The 22,320-nt window shown below is 36.6% G+C and overlaps 1 protein-coding gene across 1 annotated transcript in view; it reads right to left on the reverse strand.

Moving 5' to 3' along the window:
- Positions 1–22,320, reverse strand: part of GABRA2 (gamma-aminobutyric acid type A receptor alpha2 subunit) — a 59,155-nt gene extending 36,835 nt beyond the window's left edge. Inside the window, exons 1-2 of the mRNA XM_005415480.2 lie at positions 21,835–22,320; positions 19,171–19,286 (exon numbers count right to left, since the gene is read on the reverse strand). Of these exons, the coding sequence (XP_005415537.1) occupies positions 19,171–19,286; positions 21,835–21,905 (187 nt within the window). The 5' untranslated portion in view covers positions 21,906–22,320. The remainder of the gene's footprint in view (positions 1–19,170; positions 19,287–21,834) is intronic.

Genomic DNA, 22,320 nt, shown 5'->3' on the forward strand with positions numbered 1-22,320 from the left:
CTGGAATGTTTGCTGTGTATTTTAATTACATTTAGGATTTTTAGAAACGTTAATTACAACAACTCCTCTATGAAGATAATAATTTTATTATCCTCAATTTTACTTGGGAAGCTGAGGCAGAAGGATTAAATTACGTGCAAGTAAGGTGAAGTACAAGTGTTTGCCAAGTCTGGTTACAGCTGTCTAACACTGAGTAACCACACTGGAAAATGTCAACATCACTGACTTGTCAAAAAATTAGAAAAGTGGCTCAGAGCTTAGCTAGAGTTGGTACCAGTGGCATCACCAATTCCTTTATGCCAACTGTCCAGCTGTTGGGATACCCTTTCTGATGATCTGAAATCCTTCTAGGTGGTCCCTCAGCAGAAGAGCTGGCTCAGCTGAAGTAGGCTGCTTGGCAGAAATTTGCAGTGGCTGAAGTCTAAACCAATCCAGGCTGAGTAATGGAGATGATCAGAAAAGTCAGATGAAAAGGCTCATCATGAGGTTTTACCAGTTCGTCAAAATGCTAAGATTCCACAGAGGCATTTAAATTTTCAATGAGTTCCTTTAGTCTGCTGCCTGACAGCAGTTTTCAAAATTTTTTCGAGCTCCTTCATATGTCCCTTCTCAGGTGCTTGCATCCCTGACAGGGTACAGAGAGTTCCACTCTGTGATGTGACGTAGATAGACATGCAGGATTCTGCATACCTGAGAGCTCCCCCTTTCCTGGAGAATGCTGAGAAAGCATTACCTTTATTGAAATAAAATTTCCAAGTATTTCCCACATTCGAGAATGACCTGAGGATTATTCATTCCTCCTCTCACCAAAATAATCTAGAGTCCTTTCTTCACAGAGGGTAGGGACAAAACATGCATGGCTCACTCTGTATGTTTAAAAGAAGAGAAGAAAAGAGTGTGATCACTGCAAAATCTTCAGAAAGGTTCCAGATCTTTGCATGAAACTGGCTATATTATTGATTAATGTGTCAAGGCTGTTTTCACAAGAAAACAGGCCGGAAAGATTGGGTTGGGCCTTTTATTCTTTTTAATTTAAATTTTTATTCAATAAAGCTGTAAATACAGGTTTTGGGCAGCTAAAATGGAAGACAATCTCTCTGACGTAATCAAAAACCATCAAAAGTCTTCTTGGTGGGATAGAACTTTTAAAGTATACATACGCAGTTCCAATGTATACTAAAAAAAATATTCAGACAAACATTATTTTAAATGTAGAATTAATAGTGCCTGTGAGAACAATGCAAGGCTGTAACTGAAAGTCTGCTAAAGCATCCAAAAAAAACAAAAAAGAGAGAAGCAAAAATAAAATACTGCTCTTTAAATATGTCAACAACAACAAAAAAAGGAGGTCAAGTTGCAGTGCTATGGGAAACAACTGAGGATTTCTGATTTCTGAGTTTTTGTGGAAATGCTGTCAAAAGCTTGATGTTAATTTAATTATTTTTCTATAAAAAATTATTTATCTGGAATTGACATTGTTCTGACATTGTAATATGGTCTCCAGGGGCATGCTTGGCAATGTTGCCCAAAGGCCTTGAAAATGTCATTCATAATACAAGTCAGAAATTGCACAGGTGAAACAGCCAGGGTCTTAATCCATCAAACACTGTTCCAACTCAACATGCTGCCCTTATCTGACAAGCTCCTTAGTGTGTCTGTTGACAGCTCAAGACACTGACTGGCTGGCAGGGAATGGGGGTCAGAGGAGGTCATGCAACACGGAGCTGTAACAGCAGCAAAATCCGTGGGAACACAGATATTTCAAAATCATGTTCTGCCATTTCTTTATTTTTGGTTTAGGTGGTTTATGCAACAATTTTATTTATCCAACTTCACCATCTTCATTCATTACCCACTACTAAATTACAATAGTCTCACAGCCACATATGCCCTACATAAAACCACTTCCAGTTTATAAACTGAAGTCATCTGTGAGAAGAAAAAAATCCATTTCTCCCCTTGACATCGGCACTTCACTTCCACTGGCCTCACTTTATCCATGAACTATCAGCAAGAAAATTTCTTCATATAGGCCACAATCGTCTTTCAAATCTCCATCTTTAACAAAGCTCATGTAGAATAAGCTTACCAGTTTAACTTCTGGAGCTTCCAGTATAATACTACTATTATATTAACAGTTGCACTCTTGATTGACATTGGTGTAAATGAGACCAGAATCAAACACTGTACCTAATTTCTCATGGTGTTGACTGGAACAAGAATGTATTCTGGAGAAAATGTCTGGAGGAAGAGACAGGAATTGAAAGCCAGTAGGCTAAGAGACCCCAACTGACTTACCTGTGAAGAGCTGATATCTATTAACAGATATTATATCGTTTATTAAATTAATGACAGCTCCATATAAAGTCTATCAGGGGCCCTCCAAAGGCCTATTCAGAACTTAAAAATTCAGCAGCTCTGTAAAGCAGTACCATAAATACCATTATGTCATTTACACTAACAGAATACTTGGGCTGCATATAAGCCCACTCTTTTATTTCAGCAAAGCAGTATTCATTATTCTGAAATAATTAAAACTTGTTCAAAATGACAAGAATTCACTGTAAGACAATAATTCAGTTAAACATAAGTGTTTCTTTAGAGATCAGTAAGACTTTTTGACCACCAGAAAAACACACTAACCTGGAAAAAAGAATTTAGCTTAACTGTCAACACCCTTCTCTACTGTAGCAAAAAATATGACTTGTGAAAACATTCTCAGATGTTTTTAGCTAAACTAACAGCTTTTTTAGGTGTAGTTTACCCACAAAATGTGCACAGAATGATATGTAGGCACATCTGAAACAAAAATAATGTGATATATTATCATAATCAGTATTTACTCTTTGTGCTGTATGTAGAAGACGCTGGTGCGAACCGCCTTAGCACCATTACCAGATATCAAATGAAAAAACAAAAAAAATCTGTGCTGAGAGAACATTTACACATTACTAAGATAATTTTCACATGTATATGATAAATTTGAGGCTTAAATCTCAGTGAAAAAGAAGAGTGAAGATCACACACACAAACGTTATATTTACATTTTCTTCCCTCTCTCCCAAGTGACCTTTAATTTGCAAACCTTATTACTTCAGATCACAAATTTAAATTTCCAAAGGGTCCTGTGAATGAAGAACTTTGGATATAAGTGACATTTGAGGTGCAGTTTTAACTTTATTTTATGCTTTCTCCACAAATTTGAGAAAGTTGCTCAAGGATAGTGCTAAAGACCAATTTTGGTGCCCAATTATCTCTTAAAGTATATTGGACAAGCTGCACAAAGTTATTTAATCTCCAAGTTTCCATTTAAATCAATCAAAGTTAATCTGAATATCTCTGTGGTCCAGATCATAATGACTAAGTTTTGCACTTATATTTGTCTGAATCCCCTTTATTCCTAAATTGCTGTCTGACATTGTCAGTACCTAAAATTCCCTGGCTGCTTATATTTCCACCTTAAGGCAAAAATACCCCAATGCTGCCAAGCAGCCTAAAGAACTGGCTCTCAACCAAGTCCCAATGAGTTCCTCAAACTATAAATAATTACAAATTTACTGAGCCAGAAAGATTTTGAGAGAGAAAGCAAGAAAACAAGCAAGAGACTGATTCCACAGCCTAGCAGTACTCATGGGATAGAGCAGACTTAAATTGAAGCCTCTGCTCAAGATCTAATTATTTACACAAAGCAGAACAATCCTTCCAAAGACTGAGGAAGCATGCTGTGTCTTAGAAAATTCATCTTTGTGGTCAAGACAGAACCTGACACACAGTAACTGAGTTCATGTCTCTGCTTTAAATTAGAGCATGCACTTGACAAGATTTGCTCTCTATTTTAGAGGTTTCCATTAAACCCGACCATCAGCTTCCCTCATGGCTCTTTTCAGGAAAGGAGGAATGACATGAGAGGGAACACCCCTGTGAATAGATGAAAAGGAGACTGGTAAAGATTTCACACCCAAACTTGGTTGTTTCACATGTGTTGGTAAGGAAAGGCTTCAGCTGCTTGCTCCTCTTCAGCATTTTTAATTACTTAGCTTGACAGATTTCTACTCAGTTTATCAACTTTAAGAGCCACATTTGTAGACAGTTATGCCAACACCATCTCTGAGATGTGCCAACATGCCCAGCTTTGCTCATGTTCCACACAGGATGCCCAGCTGTTGGAAACAACGAATTCCACTATATGTGGGCTCCAGGAGATGTGGGAACTGACAAACCTAAGCCCTCAGTCTTGTGGGGCCAACTGGCCAAAGACCATGAATGCCTCTAAAGGGCAGCAGGAAAAAAGAGATCTCAGTCCATGTTCTGACACATAGGTAGCTATTTTATACAAATAAATAAGTAAAACATCTCCAGTGGAAGAAGCCACTGTCTCAGAATGATCAAAAGCCCCGTGCCTACATAAAAGGTTTGGAAAGTGGGAAATATGGATTCAGATCCCTTTTCCAAATCAGGTAGGGAGTAACTAAGACATTTAATCTAGAATGTACTTTATCCCTGATAAGGGAGAAGGCGCTGTACTGACTGGTGCAGCTCATATCACATTGGGCCAATCAACCATCCAGTGTCTAGCTTGAATCCTGCCACTACTTTAACATGAAAGAGATTTCAAACAACCCAAAAGTGCATAACTTAATTGGTTCTTTGCACTGGGAAAAGAAGATATTTACTCTCACTCATTACTGTTGAAGTTCATAGACTTTTGTCACCTCCGGCAACATTTTGACAATCTCAGAGGTATTGACTGCCAAGTGATTAAGAAAGCAATTAACTATCTAGACAGCTTTTTGGATTTTTTCCCTATCATTTAAACAGAGTATTCCTCCTATTTACAGGTTCATCGTAAAGGTATTAATACAACATGGATAATTTGGTTTTATAAACACTTGTAAAAGCTGAGTAATTGTGAACATTAGTGCTGACCATTAAAAAGGGAGAGACAAAATGTTGAAAAGAAGTAAATTAAATCATTGGCAAGAACAATCTAAACACATGGGCATAAACTTGTTCCCGTAAGACTACCATGAAATACACCAAATCTCCCTTCTTCCCTTTTCATTACATTGTCACACACCGTGAAGGAAAAAAAATAAAAATAACTTAAAAGCATGCAGCTCTAAAATAAACTACCAGTGTGAGAAATTTTTATTTAAAGTTGCACAAAATGTTCAACAGAAACATGAAATTGAAAATATAGTTGAGTTTGGCTGGAAGAAATGTGATCTTGCTGAAACAGATTACTTAAATGTTGAAGTAAGAGGAATTTAGCTAACACACAACACATTTGGCAGCAAACCAAAACCACATGTCACACAAATGAAAACTAAAACATCAGCACTAAATCTGGTCCCTTTAGACACTACAGCTTCCATCAGGATGAGGAGTGTTTATAATTACCAGGCTGAGTAATAAATATGACTGCTGCATTGTTTAGATCAACTGGATGAGCATGATGGAGCTAAAATGAACCAGACTGCCCCAACACTCTCTAAAGAATGAGACAGAGGAAGACAAAAAGAGCACTCAAACAAGTCTGGAAGTCTGGAAGGGAGCAGACTTTGATAAAGTAGAGCAGTAATTATTTGAACTGACCTGAATTGGTGTCATCACACAAGTAGGGAGGGCAAAGTTATTACTCGCATGAGACCGTATTTCTGTCTACTCTGCTTGGAGATTTGTGCTGCTAGAGAGAAAATCATAACGTGTAGGTAAGGCAGAAAAATTCCCAAAATGATTCCAGATTGCAGAAACTTATACTCAGAGGTCTTTATCTCTCTTCTTTTTTTTAAATGTTTGAATTTTATGACCTCAGTACTTAGAGTCATGGAACACCTTGGCAAATTCTGCTGCATTACACTTCTAGGCTAATTTCAGGTTTAATCTCTGTGCTTTATTCCAAGTCATAGCATTTATAAATCATCCCATTTGGTACACTCACTCTGACAGCCCCTCCTGCATTTAAACCACATCTACCTCTAACAGCAGTATCATTTTTAAAAAGTAGCAGCTTCCAGTTTCTCTTTGCAGTCACAATGCAGCCAAGTCTGGGTTTCTTAAGAAGTGCTTTTATTGTATAGTGGCTATTGACTCTTCAAAAACTTCATTTTTGTTGCTAGCTTATTTGCTTGCCCATCACTTACATAGGCCCAGCTGCTTTTCTAACCAAGATCACTTCCCCTAGATTTTATCCAAATTAGATTTCAGAAGCCACTTTGGTTCACATATATATATATTACATATGTAACATGTCAACTTGCCAGGGAAAGTATAAGTTATGAAAGGATGCTGTCCTTCAGGACCTTCCCACATTCTAAACATTAAAAAAATCCCTAAATTCTTGTAATTTCCTGGAAGAACATCAGAAGTCTTCTGCATCAAGCACCTGTAAAATGGCCACAGAATTCAATGGAATGTCCAGGAAACTGTGATAATACATTATCACATAGATGTAGAGCACAGATATGCATAGATATACTTATGCATATGATACACATACAGCATTTAATTCTTTGGCTACATTTCATACTTTGGCTACTACTTTTTAAGCTAAAACAGACACTGTCACAGTGCTTATTAGCCTTGTTAATTATTTAATGAGGAATTTGGGTAGCATGCCAGAGCCCACTGAAGGCAGTGAAAAAGTCTTTGTCTAGTGACTACCAGCTTCAGCAGAAGCCTTTGGATTATGTCTGTCTCTGTGGTCAGGCACAGCAAAAAAGTTGCTACCCTGGAGCTGACAGAAACTGTGATGAAGCTCTGGAAAGCTCTTGTTTGTTCTGTGGCAAGCACTCACATCACCAGAAACTGGCATCTTCCCAAGGCTTGCTGCTATCAGAATAAAGTATGAAACTCACATGTTCCAAAGTCCCAAAGGCTGATGATGTCCTCTAGACATCAACAGACATAAGAAAGCATTGAAAATGAAGATCCTTTCAGACAGATTAATTTTAATGTCTGTGCTTAGTGTCTGGGTATTATAGTCCTGGATTGTATAGTCATTAAAAATGGACCTGCAGCTCTTTTATCTTTTGCTAGCCTTGTACTTTGCATTCAAGCATGACAGGAACCAATGGTAGAAAGAGGTACTGCCTTTATTTAATAGAGCTCCATATTAGTGCGCACTTTTAATGCATCTTTTTGCAGCAGGATCCTCAAATATATTTTTCATATGCAATGCTGTATAAAATTCTATAATAGTATTTCAGAAGACTGTGATACATTATCAAAAAAAAAAAATAGAGAGTGTTCTAATCCTTCTATCAACCAGGCAGCAGTTCCTATTTTAAGCAAGGTAAAATAACTATGAAGGACAGGAAATTAATGTTTATCCCGACTACTCTATATTCTCAAAAAAGCTAGCCAGAGGAATTGCTAAAATCAGCCAGAGGTTGTGTGCATGTTAACACCCTAAATACCTGGCATGCTTAAGCACACGTAGACGCACACTTCCCTCACATGTTCCTGAGCATCACAGCTGCTGAAAGGCAAAGGAAGGAGTAGAGTTATGGTTTCAAGACACAGCACAAATCAGACTGGCTGCCAAGACGTCTTTAATTTTTTATTAACATTTTTTGCCTGGCAGGACAACTCAGGGGATGGTCACGGGTAATAAGCTTCCTGCAAAACAGGAGTCCTGACAAACAACGAGTTCATGGCTTGAGCCAACAGAGAATCATTTTAATACTTCAACAAGCGTCTCCCAAATAAGCAAAAAATACTGGCATGGACAGCAATGAAGCAATTTTTAACTCTCATTTTAACATGTTACAGAGTCGTCAGTTATTCTTCGGTTATCCAGTTAGTACTAAAAAAGATCTTCGTGTGTACAAGAAGTGTACTGTGGCACTCAAAAGTCCCACAGCTGAGTCACTAGAATGTCTCCAAGCTACTTTACAGATAAGAGTGTTTCCCTGAATCTGCTCTAAAACATACTCCCAGGATACTTCCAGAGCTTGGACTAAGCAGCCTCAAATTTGTCTTTTATTTTTGCCTGTGACAAGAGAATTTGCCTATGGCTGTCCATGGAACTTTGAGAATCCACTAGGTTTCTATATGGGGGAAGACTATGTATTTGGGACTGGAATCTGCTTGTAATATTAAATTAACAGGTTGGACTTTTTACAGGCATAAATTAAAAAATAGGGTGTTTTTTTTTAATTTGAAACAATGCCTAATATGAGTTTAAGCAGAACCCAGTTCCTTAAAGTGCATATTGTTCTAAGCAGAAACATTTGTGAAAATGCAGGTAATAGCTACTGCAGATATTATTTTAAAAGAGTCAATTACTTTAAAAATAGCATTATCATGCAGTAGCAAACCAGATTATCTATTCTTTTTTTTTTCTTCTAATGGTCATTAAAGAAAAAATTATGTCTAGTAAAAGCATGAAGAATTCTCTGACAACTTTTAGCACCCAGCAGGTAAAAAGGGATTATTAAAAATGTGACCATTTCCTTATCTCAAGTAACAGGAATTTATATTTCTCCTTTCTCATCTTTACTCATTTATTTATTTATTCATTTATTTTCCCAGGTGGAAGTCTCTTCCTGTTCCTTTCAGAAACTGCGTGAGACGATGCAGTATCAAATTCACATTTAAAGATCTGGTAAAAAGAATTTCACTGTTCAATGCTCAGTTAAAACTATTGACACAAACAAGTCCATGAAATGCTATGGAATGCCTTAGGATGGCAGAGTGGTTATATAAACAAAGCATTGCATCTATGACTAAAACCTTTGGTTTTCTCATTTATATACACCACTATACAACTCTCTTCAGCTGCTTCTCATTCAATGAGCCTTTAAATTATTATTTCAAATAGTGAGAATAAATAGGCATCTACAGTAGCCTTTAGACTGTCACTCAGAATGACACATATAGAACATTAAGCTGGAATATTAAGGGTAGGAATAGTCCCATGAACCCACCTCTAAATTCTTGAATATAAACACAGACTTTCTCACCTTTTCTGTTCCTTTTCTGCTTTTTGGTGTTGTGCTGAGAGGCTTACACACTTGCAAAAATGGAAATAATAATAATAATAATAATTCCTAATACTTCCCAATTTCCTGATAGAAGTCTGAGGAACCTATTGTCTTAGAACAACTAAGAATGGATACAAGAAAGAAAAAGGAGGGAATGTGTTGGAAGACAATTACCTCTTTTGCATGAGAGAATCAGCACCAAGCAATTGAGACAAACAAAGAAGAACTAGCAACATTCAGGGCAATCATTCAGTCAGAACATACACTGTCTTCATGTCATCTTGGTATTTAAGAGATGGACCGTATGCAATTTTTTAAATTAAAACAGAAGAAGGTGCTAAATGAAGATAGGTAACTCCAGGAAACTTCTTTCACATCAAAGATCATAAATGCAAGCAGTCTTGAAAATTTTACAGCATACACCACTTTTTTAACTGATTTCTATTGAACCATATGTGAAGGTCAGTGGTCCATAGCACTGAATTTTATCTTCAATCAACTCTATTAATCATAGCACTACCAGATTACAAAATGCTTAATTTACAGTCTGTAAAAAAACATAGATTAAGCAGATGGAACATGGGACACCCAGGTTTTCCCAAACAAACTGCAGATAAGGACATGTGATCTATACTGGTTCAACAAAAAAAAAATGCATGGGGAGGACCAATATGTATGTATATACATTAAAAATGAATGCAGTTTGGCCAGACTAGGTCAAATCTCTGCAGCTGCACAACTTCACTGAAGTGTTCAATGTTCTCTGATGCACAATAATCCCAGGTAAGAGGGGAATTGATTTACATTTTTTTCACAGTGTTAAATGCTCTAATTATTAAATAGCCCTCAACATATGGCAAGGAATTAAGGAATGTAAATCAGAAGCCATGTGCTAGACAGTAATCACATAAATGGCTCCCAAATAGCAATACCACTTCTGGAAGATTAGCAGAATCATACTTTTGTGATTTACACACAATTTCCACAAACTAGTGGTGAAATACTCTGCACAATAAAGCAAACTATTAATTGGGTGACAGTGGTAAACTGATTTCATTAGAGCATTAACATATAAATTGTGATTTCATTAGAGCATTAACATGTAAAAATCCAGATATAAAAATGTGTTTAAAGTTTAATATTGGCATATTAAAGTCCTTTGATTCTTATAATTAACATTTATTAGACTTTTGACAGTATTAATTCAAAATGTTCTGCTGATGCTTTAATTTAGCAGTTTGGTGAATAGTACAGCAACACATCCTCCATACCTGCTTCTTGAGATGGATGACTCATTGTTGAACAACTCTAATATCAGAAATTTAAATGCATTCATTTACCATAATGGTAAAATTTCTTATCTATTCTACTTTCAAGTTTCCAAAGGATATTTGAAAAAACGATCATACAGCTGTTTAAATCTGTCAGTTGTTAAAAAGTGGTCAGTGGTTAGTATGACAATTTTATCTTTCACTCATCATCTCTTTTGTTCTGCCCTCCTTCCCTTTCCCATATTTATTGCTCACAGCGGTTTTTCACCTTGGCTTGTATTACCCTAATGTTAGTGTTAAAAAACAGCTTTTTTTCTACTTCATATATGATATTTGGAGTATTTAGAAACTACTGTTAGATATTAATTGTAGCCACAAATACTGACAATTAAAACAGATCAAAATACTGGAAAAAAAAATAAAAGCATGTGCTGTTTTTATATATAGACAATTACAATGCCCTCCTCTATGATCCTTTCTGATGAAATACCTCTATCTCTCTCTCCACACTATTAATTCTAAAAATTGGATGCACTAGATTGTGCATTGAAAAGGTTATTCTTAAAGACAGTCACGAAATGGTAGCATTGCAAGAGAACAGAAACAGGAATATGCAGTCAGGAGAACTGCCAGAAGCAACAGATCTGTCTCAGACCAGTCAATAACACCAAAGAACTGTGCTGGCACAAAAGGAAAACCATTTTATCTGTGGGTAAAGGATTATCTTTGCTTTCTACCCACCTAGGAGTCTGCCTTCACATCATTTCAACCTCCTCCATCCAGTTCCACTGGATAAGAAATCTTTCAGGCAGCTGGATGTCAGCAGCTGTACATCTACATGGCAGGTCTCACCCGGACTTGGGTAACACCATACTAAGACAGAATTAGATAAATTCATCAAATTTTGGTCAAAAAAGACAGTTGGGCATTTTTTATAAGAATGGACAAAACAGACATGTATTTAGAAAATAAAAAGGCAATATAAAAACAGAAGAATGAAACAGGAGGAGCCTTGGAAGGTATCTTGGGGCACTTCAGAAGGGTAGTGACTAGAGGTTCCTGGGTGCTTCCTGAGGAGGTGTTGATCTCTAGGATACACAGTGTTGTGCAGCTTCTCATTTCCCTGTACACTGCTGAAGTAAACTGAAAAGGATTTGATGAAATACAGTGCCTGGCCTTTAAAACACTGTCTTTTCACATATTTAACCCTTTTCAGGACTTCAGCATAAGGTGTTAGTAGGAAAAATGTGGCTAAGACCATAAACGAGGATATTTCCTCTTCATTTTTGAAGATCCTGTCTGCCCAAAGTCTTATATTTTTCAGTGGGGTCTTTATGAATAATAAGCTCAAGAGTTATACAACACTGTGCATCCTGCTGCTCTGAAGCAGTTTAAATCTTTCATTTACACAGACTTTTCCCTTCCGCTATATCTTCAAGATATAATATACTAAATTTTTTTTCACCTTTTCCAAGTAAGATGGAAAGCTGCATCCATTATTTCAATGTCTTGCAGGCTGTCAGGCAAAGAATCTTAGAACAACTGTGTTTAAAAAGAACCTTTGGAAGGTCCAAAGCAGAGCAATCTCTGGATACACAGCAAGTTACCCAAGTCATATTCTGTCAAATTGTGAGGGTCTCCACAAAGAGGGAAACTCCATCACAATTCTGAGCAGCCATTATCTCTGTAACTGTTGAAAATCATCAGCACTGGCCTAATAGTTATGATTTATATTATAACTATAATAGTTATGAGTTTGCCTAGTAAAGCTAAGGAGGGGAAGAGAATAATTCTACTTTGTTTTTTTTGGTCCTTTTAGGATATGTCTCATAAAGAGACAGTATTGTTACACTGTTTTGCCACAATCAGGCCTTGAATGTAGTAGAAGCCTGTTGTGCTATGCAGAATTAATGTCTTGTGGCAGTTTTTTCTTTGTGGGTTATAAAATATGGAAAATATATTTAAATGTATATTTACCATTAGAGGGCTCAAGAACAAAGGTTACAAAAACCCCAGTCTTTTCTACACAAAGAAGTTGAGGGAGTTATACATGTCCATTTAATGGCAAGTTTTTAGCTTTCATTGAAAACAAAATGTCAGAACTTGCCAAATAATTGTCTTGAAAGTTATGCTTCACTATTTGCTTAAATATTGGTTGTTGTCACACAAGTAGAAATCAACATCACTAAATAGTGATGCCAGTCATATCACAGTGATATAATTGCCATTCTTCCTTAAATCAAACATCTTCCAAGGTCCATTTTTTCACCTTTGTGGAGGGCAGTGTATTCTAAATATTGTCTGCATCCTATACATCTAAACCCAAAATGTCAAAGACCATCAATGCTTTTATAATAAATAAAATAATAATTGATTTAATAGCTCTTCACCAAAATTTTCACAATATCTTTAGGTAATTATATAACTGAATAACAGATCTCTACAGCTTCCTTCTTAAATTCTTAATTAGTACTCTTTTTTTGGTATATCTTACTTAAGAAAATATTTGAAATGTAATTTTCTGTGCGTCTCCCATAAAAAGAATATACAAAACTTAGTACTCCATGGATGCATCACAGCAGTAAACATGAAAGGTTTTCCCTGGTATTCTTCATAAGTGTAACCCAGAATAGTATTAATTTTGTATTACACAATCTCTTAACTTCTAGAGATTGAATAATAATTTTTTTCATTATAAGCAACATATACATTGACTACTACATTTTGAATTAACTTTTTGCTAGGTTAAAATCCACTAGTAAAAACCCATGAAATCCATTAAAATACCCAAAGTTATCCTGGATGAATTTCTAATGTGCTTAAATATTTTTGAAAATGTTTTAGAATTAGATTATATAAATAATAATTATATTTCCAATTCAGGTAGCTTTATGCAAATTGTATCATTACACAAGGGTAATAAAAACTTTGGAACTATGATATTGCATTCCTTTGGTACTTAGCTATTTAAACTAGTCAGCCTGAATGAGAAGTAGTTGTATATTTGAGATAGAAAAAAAATCATTGCAAGATTTAACAAGATAAAAGGCCTTAGTGGAAAGCAGTCAATAATAGAATACCTTGGATACCAGCAAGACCACTGCTTCTCAACCATTTCCTAAATAACCCGAATAACTGCATCACAGACAAAAGGTGATGGTTTTGATTTCTTTGTCTATCAAATCTGGCTGAAAAAATGTAAGCATCCCATTAGTCTGATTTACAATGAGCACCAATGAGCTACAGAGAAATCTGCAGTATCTGCTTTCACAGCTTCCTTGCAGATAAGACAAAAGTAAGCAAAGCTCTAATTCAGCCTTGGTGTTGTCAGCAGTAATTCTAGCATTAGAAGCAAATGCTGATGCTTTGCCAGGAGAGAAAAAAAAAAGTACTAAATATACATGTTCAGTGAACTGGGAGAACCTCCCAGACTAGCTCCTCTATAGGCACATATAACTACTGTACAGTACCTAAATTTCTGTTAACTCATCTGAGGCAGAGCATTTGACTCTTTGGGATGGTGCTGTTCAGGCCCAGGAGTTGGGTTCAATGATCCTTGTGGGTCCCTTTCAACTCAGCTTATTTTGTGATTCTGTGACTTTTTTGCTTTGCATTGTGCAACACTTTCCCCAACTGCAGTACCCTGCACAGCTGTAGCATTCATTTTATTTTTATGTCTTCACGGTTGATATATTCACAGACTTCAATAAATAATTAACCAAATAACCTCTGTCTAGCTACTCAGCCCTATCCTATACTAGACAATTTTTCTGGTTTGTTCTTAAGCATCAAAGAGGATTCAGTAGGTTTTTTTATCCTTCCACTTTCCTAATGAATCATTCCCTGGAATGCTTATAACTACTGAGTTAGTTCTGTTCTTGCATCTTAGCACTGTCTGCATGCCCTGGAAAATTATTAATGAGATTTTCATATCCTGTTCTCTATTGCTTCTCCATTTTTTACAAGGAATGCTTTTTGCCAATATACATTATCCACAGCTCGAACATAAGTTTCTCACTGACTCCTCTGAAAGCACCATTATGGCCAGATTCCATGTGGCCCTTCCAGGTATGCCCAACAGAGGAGCATACATACAGTAGTTTACCCCTTTGTGTCCCAGCATAGCTACAAAGACAGTGGGCTTTTAGAAGATGCAAGTGCTGCTCTGAATTGCTCTGCACTAGCACTGGCAGAGAGATATTACCATTTCCAAAATATTAACCTGGATCAAAGAAAGGCTAAGGAAGCAACCGGAACTGAGATGGGGAACTGCACTTTTTCCCTTTAAAAACAGTAGTGGAAGACTTCTAGTAGTGCTCTGCAGAAAAAAAAAAAAGAGACAAAGAACCTTCCTTTATGATACTCTGAATTTGCATTAAGCATGTTTGGGGCTGACAAACACCACTAGGTTTGGCTAGGGGACTAGCCAAACTAGGGTCCCCCAGCTAGGAACTGCTATAGCTACAAACTCTTCTAAAGCTCATTAAAAACTCTGAATCACAGTGATATATAAATACAGTCGCCTAAATTCAACATATTCCAGATTATCAGCATATGACCATGGCCAGGTTTCCTGGCAACTGAAAGCCTCCAACTATATGATACACACACACACACACACACACACACACACACACACACATATATATATATGCATACAGCTCTCCTGATCCAGGCAGGAGACAAAGGTAATCTGTGAAAAAATGGGCTTCCTTTGCTTCCTTTGTGCTCATATTGGTGAGCACATCATACAGTTTTTAATCACCAAGTCTGATATTCTACACCATTATACTGATTCTATGCAATGAAATATCCAGTTCTCCAAAAATGAAAGATCACACTTTCAAGTCCTCATTGCTGACCATCTTTCTTGCTACTACTGCTGATAGCAATAGTCAGCAAGAATTCCCCTTCATTCTTTTCAGTTTTCCTATTCAACTGATTTACAAAATGTTGGAGAAAAAAGAGGATTTGGTCTGTCTGCATGAGAAATGCAATGCAGATCTTGCTTAAAGCAATCAGGACATTTGAAAGCAGAGATGGTTCCTTCAAAATAGAATCACAGTGCATTTAATTTTCACCTACCTACTGTCTTATCTTCCTCTTTTTTTAACAACCAGCATTCAACCCTTTGGTTACAATACGAATACCATTCCTGAAGCTGATGAGACCGACCACAGTTTGCAGAAGGATCCTGACATTTCCACAGATCTTTTCAACATCAATATGGCAATGAAACTTTAGGCTATGAAGTCCAGTCTTCTGTCCTTGTAACTTCCTTTTCTTTTGTTTTGTTGTTTGTTTTTTTTTTTTTTCTCCAGCATTTAAGTTTTCTATTCAGTTCTGTTTTATAAGTTTCTGAGAGTAGAAAAGACAGAAGTTCTTTAGCTGTTGGAAAGGCTAATTTCAGATATGAGAAAGTAAAGAAGGCCGAATAACTTATGGAAATAGTCACAATACTGAGGTATCCAGCATGATCATGTCTGTTCATGGGGCAGAGGAGAGCAGACAGATATTTCAAACACTTACAGATATTTTGGTTCCTTGCTTAGTTCTAGTGCGCATTAAAGTGTGGATTTCCTTTTCTACATGCTAATAAAAAGCAAAGAATTTATGAAAAAAATGTTACCCTAAGTGTATTGCAAACATTACAGCAAATAAAAAGAAGAAAATACCTTCATGGCTTGTAGAAAGTCATAAACAATTAAGGTCTGTATGACTTGCCATTTGCACAGTGATATTTCATACAAATTAATACTAATGATACAGGAAAATTTGGTTTGAAGTCAAACTTGTAATTTATTTTGATGACTAAACAGAAATGGCATGGAATGTTTGGGTAAAATGGTTCACTTCAGAGCTGAAAGTACAGTCAAGAGTGTTCCAGCTGCAATCCTGTGCTTAGCATAAAATGAGTACAGAGAAAAGATTATCTCCCCTTGAATAAACCCATGCTCATCCATATCAATACAGCAGGCTGGTCTATATATCTAAGTCATATGAGGTGTCTCTGGCTTCAGGGGATGGTGCGGTGTCATCTTCTCCCTGCCCACACCCATTTTGCAGGTCATTTCATCACTGTAGTGTCCATACATCACTGAAGGATCCCAGCTGCTAGGATAGCCAATAGCGAACAGCCAAAACCTGTTTATCTGACTGAGGTGTACCACGAGTAACAGTTAAACCTTCCTCAACATTCTATAGAAAATAGTACTCTGTTTTGAATTGCATCAGTAAAGCATCAAGTTACATACTGCCAGTAGTTAGACTGTGTCCCAGTAAAATGAATTACAAATCTATCCCTTAATTCAAGAACAACCTCCAAATCAGACATTTATTTAGATTAATTTAATATACAGACTTTCAAGAAGCCTGTACATTTCCCTTTTGTTGGTCAATAACTAAATAAAATGGTAATATCAACCCAAAACATTTCATTACTAAAGGAGCAGTTTTTACAATGAGCTAAATTCTTGCTGTAAGACATCCCTGAAAATGTCTTTCACAGCAAGTGAAAGTGGGCTGATGAACAGCTCTTGCTTTCAGACGACTTCAGAAGGATCTCAGACCCTGGACTATTTCTGTTGTAGCATGTTAGGCCAGATTGTGATCCCAGTCATAGCAGTGATATGTGCACGACAATGCAAACTGCTGTGCCAAAGTAAACATTCTGCTGCATTCAAATGAGCTATTTCAGATTCATATAAAGGGAAGTGAAACACAACTGAGACTAGGTATCTTAAATTAATGATGTGTGGCATGGTCAGAATGCAGTAATCTCTTGCAAAAACACTTTTAGAAATTCCCAGGCTTACTAGGTACATATTGTTAAAAAAAAGAAGGTTAATTATTTCCACATCTCTTCTCAGACTACAGGTCAGTATAGAAAAAGGAATAAACTACTAGAAAATTCCTGAAATATGAAACTAGATAATTACTAAGCACTATGTACAAAAGCCTTGTTTGATATGTTTTTTTATCATGAATTATCACAATTGCCATTTACAAGTGTTCTTTTAAACTGTAAGAATCCATCCATCCACAACTGAAGTATTCTTGAAGATTAAGATTAATGTGTCATGAATCACCACGGTTTAATATGCATGACACAATTTCATTTCACACATATTCTGCATGGGTTGATTGCCATGTATACCAATATCAAACAAATGTTAATTCTTTAATTTTTTGTTCTCAGAGTATGTTTTAATTATCTATGAGGCATCATAAAGTAAAAGAAGGAGGTTATTTTGAAGCAAATTTAGTGAAAAATAGAAAAATCCATTAGATCTGTATTTCCTGTTCTCAACAATATTATTTCAATATTTAAAAAAATGCTTGATATGCAAAGGAACTGCAGACTGCTCTCATTAAATGGCTCATTCCTTGTAAGCAAGAAAACTTTGACTATTTTTCTAATAAAATGCATTATTTTAAAAGCCCTGTCAATTCAACATGAGTTTGGTGATATGAAATGTTTCTGCAAGTCATTGTATGTTTATACTATGCCTAAATTCCTAAATGTGAGTATTTTGCAAAGAAATCAAAACTCCATGTAAAAAATTACTATATAAATTCTGGCATCAACAGTGCTATAGGTCCCTGTATCATCAAAATTCAGAAATCTTTGAAGATAAAATATTTCACAAGCCTTCACTGTACAGAGGCCAGAAAGGGAAATGAAAAGACATCCTAGTTTAAAAGCAATGTATAATGAGAGATCTGTTTCAGTAAGCGTCAGCTCCCACTTTCTGCTGTGTCAGACTCAAGCCACAATTCCCCAGGACCAGAACAGCAACACAGCCACAGGTCAGGATGGAATAGTGTTGGATAAAAACTCTGAGCTTTAACTAATGCCTAATTTGATCTGTTGAGCTGTTATTGTAATTTCCATGGAAGTTGAAATGTGTCTCTAGCTTTGGGCCTGATCTTCCTGAAATCAACAGGAACAGGAATGGCTCCCAAGGATTTTGTACTGGAATTAGTTTTACCAAGCTGAAACAGTCTCCAGATTGAAAATTACAATTACCAGAACTGTTACAAATAATAATAATAATGGCAGTAGAAGTGTATCTTTGAATCATGCATGTCAATGTTAGATAGTATAAATACAGATAAACAATAGTAGTAGACAAAATATCATCAAAACTAAGATATTCAGCCCCTCCCTATGTCATAGATATCTTTCTGTACACAGTAATATTTTCAACACCACAAAAATTATTTAAAATTTTTGCCAATATAACATATACTGACAAAAGATGGCATACAGCTTTAAAATCAAAATGTGAACTGACATTTTGAAAAATAACTGACAGTCATGGCACAAGAGTGCAGTGACCTCTGTCCTTCAATATTCTCTTTTTCTCAATTTTTTTTTTCCAAATGCTCAAATAAGTGCAAGGTGCCCAGAAATTAAATGTATATTACCAGTGACATCCTAATTCCAAAGAAGTCAAAATCACAACATTTTCACTGAACTTACTGGGCCAAGGAACGAATCTCAAATGTGGAATTTATATGCATCACACAAAACACTTGTGCAGATTTCCAAAAACATACACCTATCAGATTGCAGGGAATTAAGCCTGGATTCCTTGTTCAACCAAAATTCCCTGACTGGAATAACAGCTTTAGATGTTATTTTTGTTCACATTCTGTTTTACTATGTTAAAACACAAGATTTTTTTCTTTTTACTTAAGATAAATGTGTGAAAATGCCTTCTTTCCATTCATAGATGTTATCTTCCTCAAACTTCAAATGATTCATCTGGGTGAATGTAGTTATAAATAATTTATCAAGATGCACACCAGTTGTTAGGGGAAAAAAACCCCGAAGGAAGAATATCACTGCATAAAATCTGAACATTAAAATTGATTTTTTAAAATCAATCTTTAATTGGTTGTATTACCTCCTAATCCAGGTCTGAGGCGATTATCATAACCATCCAGAAGTCTGTCTAGAATTCTTGTAAAGATGGTGATGTTATTCTTAGCTTCATCTTCCAGGGAGTCAGCCAGCACCGATCTAAATGGATATTTTATATTTTAGAAGGCGCTAAGTATGTTTTAATATACACTCAACATGCATTTTTTTCGGACTGGCCTTTACTTGCTGCATTCCAACAGGAAAGGTGTATTTAACAGTATGCAAATACAGAATTTCTATATAACAAGTTCAGACATATAAGGGTAAACAGCATACTACTTAAAATATCCAGGAATTCATTTTCCAGTAGTCTATAGTTGTAGGCATCATTGCATTACTGTGAGTGCTGCTTCTAGCTCCCCAAACACCATTAGTGGGGGCTGTGCTGGTGCAAAACCCTAGGAGAGCCTCCCAGGCTTTGGTGGCATGTCACTCCTGGGCTAATAACCCGGGTTCCCATGCACAAACCCATCTCCTTCCAGCTCTATCTTATCTGTCCTCACTTAGTCATACTCTATCTCTGGATAAATGCTGTGGATTTGCCTCCACCCAATGGTCATGTAATGTACATGACCAGAAGAACTAACATGAGGGAAAACTCCAGCGATCATGCTCAGGGAGTCCTCTGACGCCAGCAGTTGGTGGGAGGGAACACCAGTGCTGACTAGCAAGCTGCAGGGTAGCTGTGGACAGCCTTCATCTTTCTAAAATGCTATTTTGTCATAAAAAGCACTGTCTGATACTCCATCAGATGCAGACAAACCTTGTAAAAGTTGGATGGAAAAAGGAATCATAAATGAAGCATCAAGAAGAATCTGTAGAACACTGATGGTTTCAAAGTTCCCCAATAAAGAAAGAGGCATTACAGCCTTTATGGATCAAATCTCTGTGGGACATGCTATAGGGGCTGGAATATGAACCTGCTGCCCAGCCAGCCGTGATGCCCCACAGTCCTCTGGAACCTGGGCACCCAGACCAACAGGGTTTGTGCCAGGGAAGCCCTGACACGCAGAAAGCCTTACACATGCAAATGTTACCGTGCCAACAATTTTAAGCACCATGCATATGAAATACAGGAGCTCATCAGTCTTAACTACTTAAAACCAGCATATTGGTATCAAGGAAGTAAAGCATCATATGCTACACACATTACCATTTACACCTTTTTCAGCTACCTAAATTTTCAGCCCTAAATGTTTGAGTATTAATCATCTCGAAATGAAGGCATTCTGAATGCCATAATAGCAAGCATGTTTTCTTCCTCCTCCTCAAAACCAAAAGTAGGTTTGGGTGATATTTTCTCTAAAGCAAGCTATAAAGGGATTAAAGACAAGGCTGTATGTGGGTCCCCTGCTCAATAGCATAAAGAAGTATTTAAATGTAAATCATTGCAGTCTGTGCTTTCCATCATATAAACCATAGAATCGACCCAAATCAGATAACTTGTAAAGAACCCATGAAAATCTCATGTGTGATTTCACTCATGTGTCAGTTTTTTCTTAGTTGCAATTACTGGATGGCTCCTTTTCGGTTTGTAAAATGTATCATTGTACTCATGGACTACCAGAGTACGTCTCTGCCATTTTTAAGCTTCTTTTTGAGATACAACAGTTTTGAACTCAAGATTCTAATAAAAATATTAGATCAATATAATTACATCAAATTAGGGTCGAATCCTGCAAACTTTACTCAGGCATAAAGTCTTTAATAACGCTTATAGTCTCTTTGACGTCAGTAAGATTACTCACTTGAGTAGGGTTTGCAGGATCTGGCCCACTGTGACTCAACTAATGCTGCACCATAGTTAGGTATAAAGTGAAATAGAAAACATGGTTTCAGACAATATTTTGTTCGCTCAGAAACAAACAAAAATATTGGAGACATGTTAAATTATAGGAAACTTGCATTATGTAGCATACAATCTTTACCATATTAGGACAAGACCTACTGCAGCCACAACCAAAGCAAGTAAATGAAAGTTACAAACTACAATTAATTATGTGTTTAGGGACTGTGAGCAACACAAAAGTATAAATCAATAAAAATTACTTGCTCTTATGCTGTCACTTTAGAAATTGAGAACTTTACACAACATAAGAAAAGTTTATTAATAAATGATGCTATTGTTTTATTATATGTGATTGTGAAGTTGTATGCTATCTCCACCTAGAGGTTTAAGGCTTAAGCATCATTTTGAATTCTATTATGTTTGACCAAAAAAAAATCAAGGGAAAAAAAAAGGCATGGCCATATTAATAAATATATAAGCATTATTTTAAGGACAGTGATTTGCAGTGTGACTTCATAAAAATCTTTTTCTCCATTTTGTATGGTACAGAATCACAGTCATGCAGTAACTCAAGTCCTTAAGATCCAAAAAAACATTTAAAGAAATTGTTATTTTAATGGTGGAATAAAGCATCAATTCACAAACCATTTAAGGACAAGAGATCAGGCTTTTATGGTCCCTAAACTACATTCTACTGCGTTTGCTCTCGAAACTATGTAATACTGCATTCAAACAGCTAAGAAAGATTTTTTATTACGTTACTACATACTGTACTTTTATAACCCTTCGCACAAGCTTATCCTAGCAGATTGTAACATACATGTTCACAATGAACAACAAAACTAAATATCCTCTCACCTTGTTGGTAGCCACACCAATAAAACGAGAAGAACCAACTGCATCTCGGAGAGTGCTAGCTTCTTCTTCATCGCTGCTCTTCGCAAAACCTAACGGTGCAAGAAAAACACAAACCCACTCTCAGCCACAGTCAGTCTCCGCCAAGCAGTCCTTTCAACTTAAACCCGAGGAAAATATGTCACTTCACTGGAGAAAGGAAACCACTGGATTTCCGCAGCACTTTTCGGTACTAGCAACTTATTGTATCTCCATCTTTCCCAACGATCCTGCTCTGTGCAAGGAGGCAATGTATGATAAGAAGTGGCATGTGAGCCGGCGCATCAGATGCTTTCCTGTTCCGTGATGTGAAAGCCCCGAGACGAAAAGGAACAAAAAAATAAAAACCGTATGTATGGGAGGATGGGGGTTTAACCACCCCTCGCCTCACTACGGCACACCGCAGCCGGGGGGGCGGGGGGGCGGGCGGCAGGCAGAGTCATGCCATTC

Source organism: Geospiza fortis, unplaced genomic scaffold (genome assembly GCF_000277835.1).
Source record: "Geospiza fortis unplaced genomic scaffold, GeoFor_1.0 scaffold40, whole genome shotgun sequence".
In the NCBI taxonomy this organism is placed as follows: Eukaryota; Metazoa; Chordata; class Aves; order Passeriformes; family Thraupidae; genus Geospiza; species Geospiza fortis.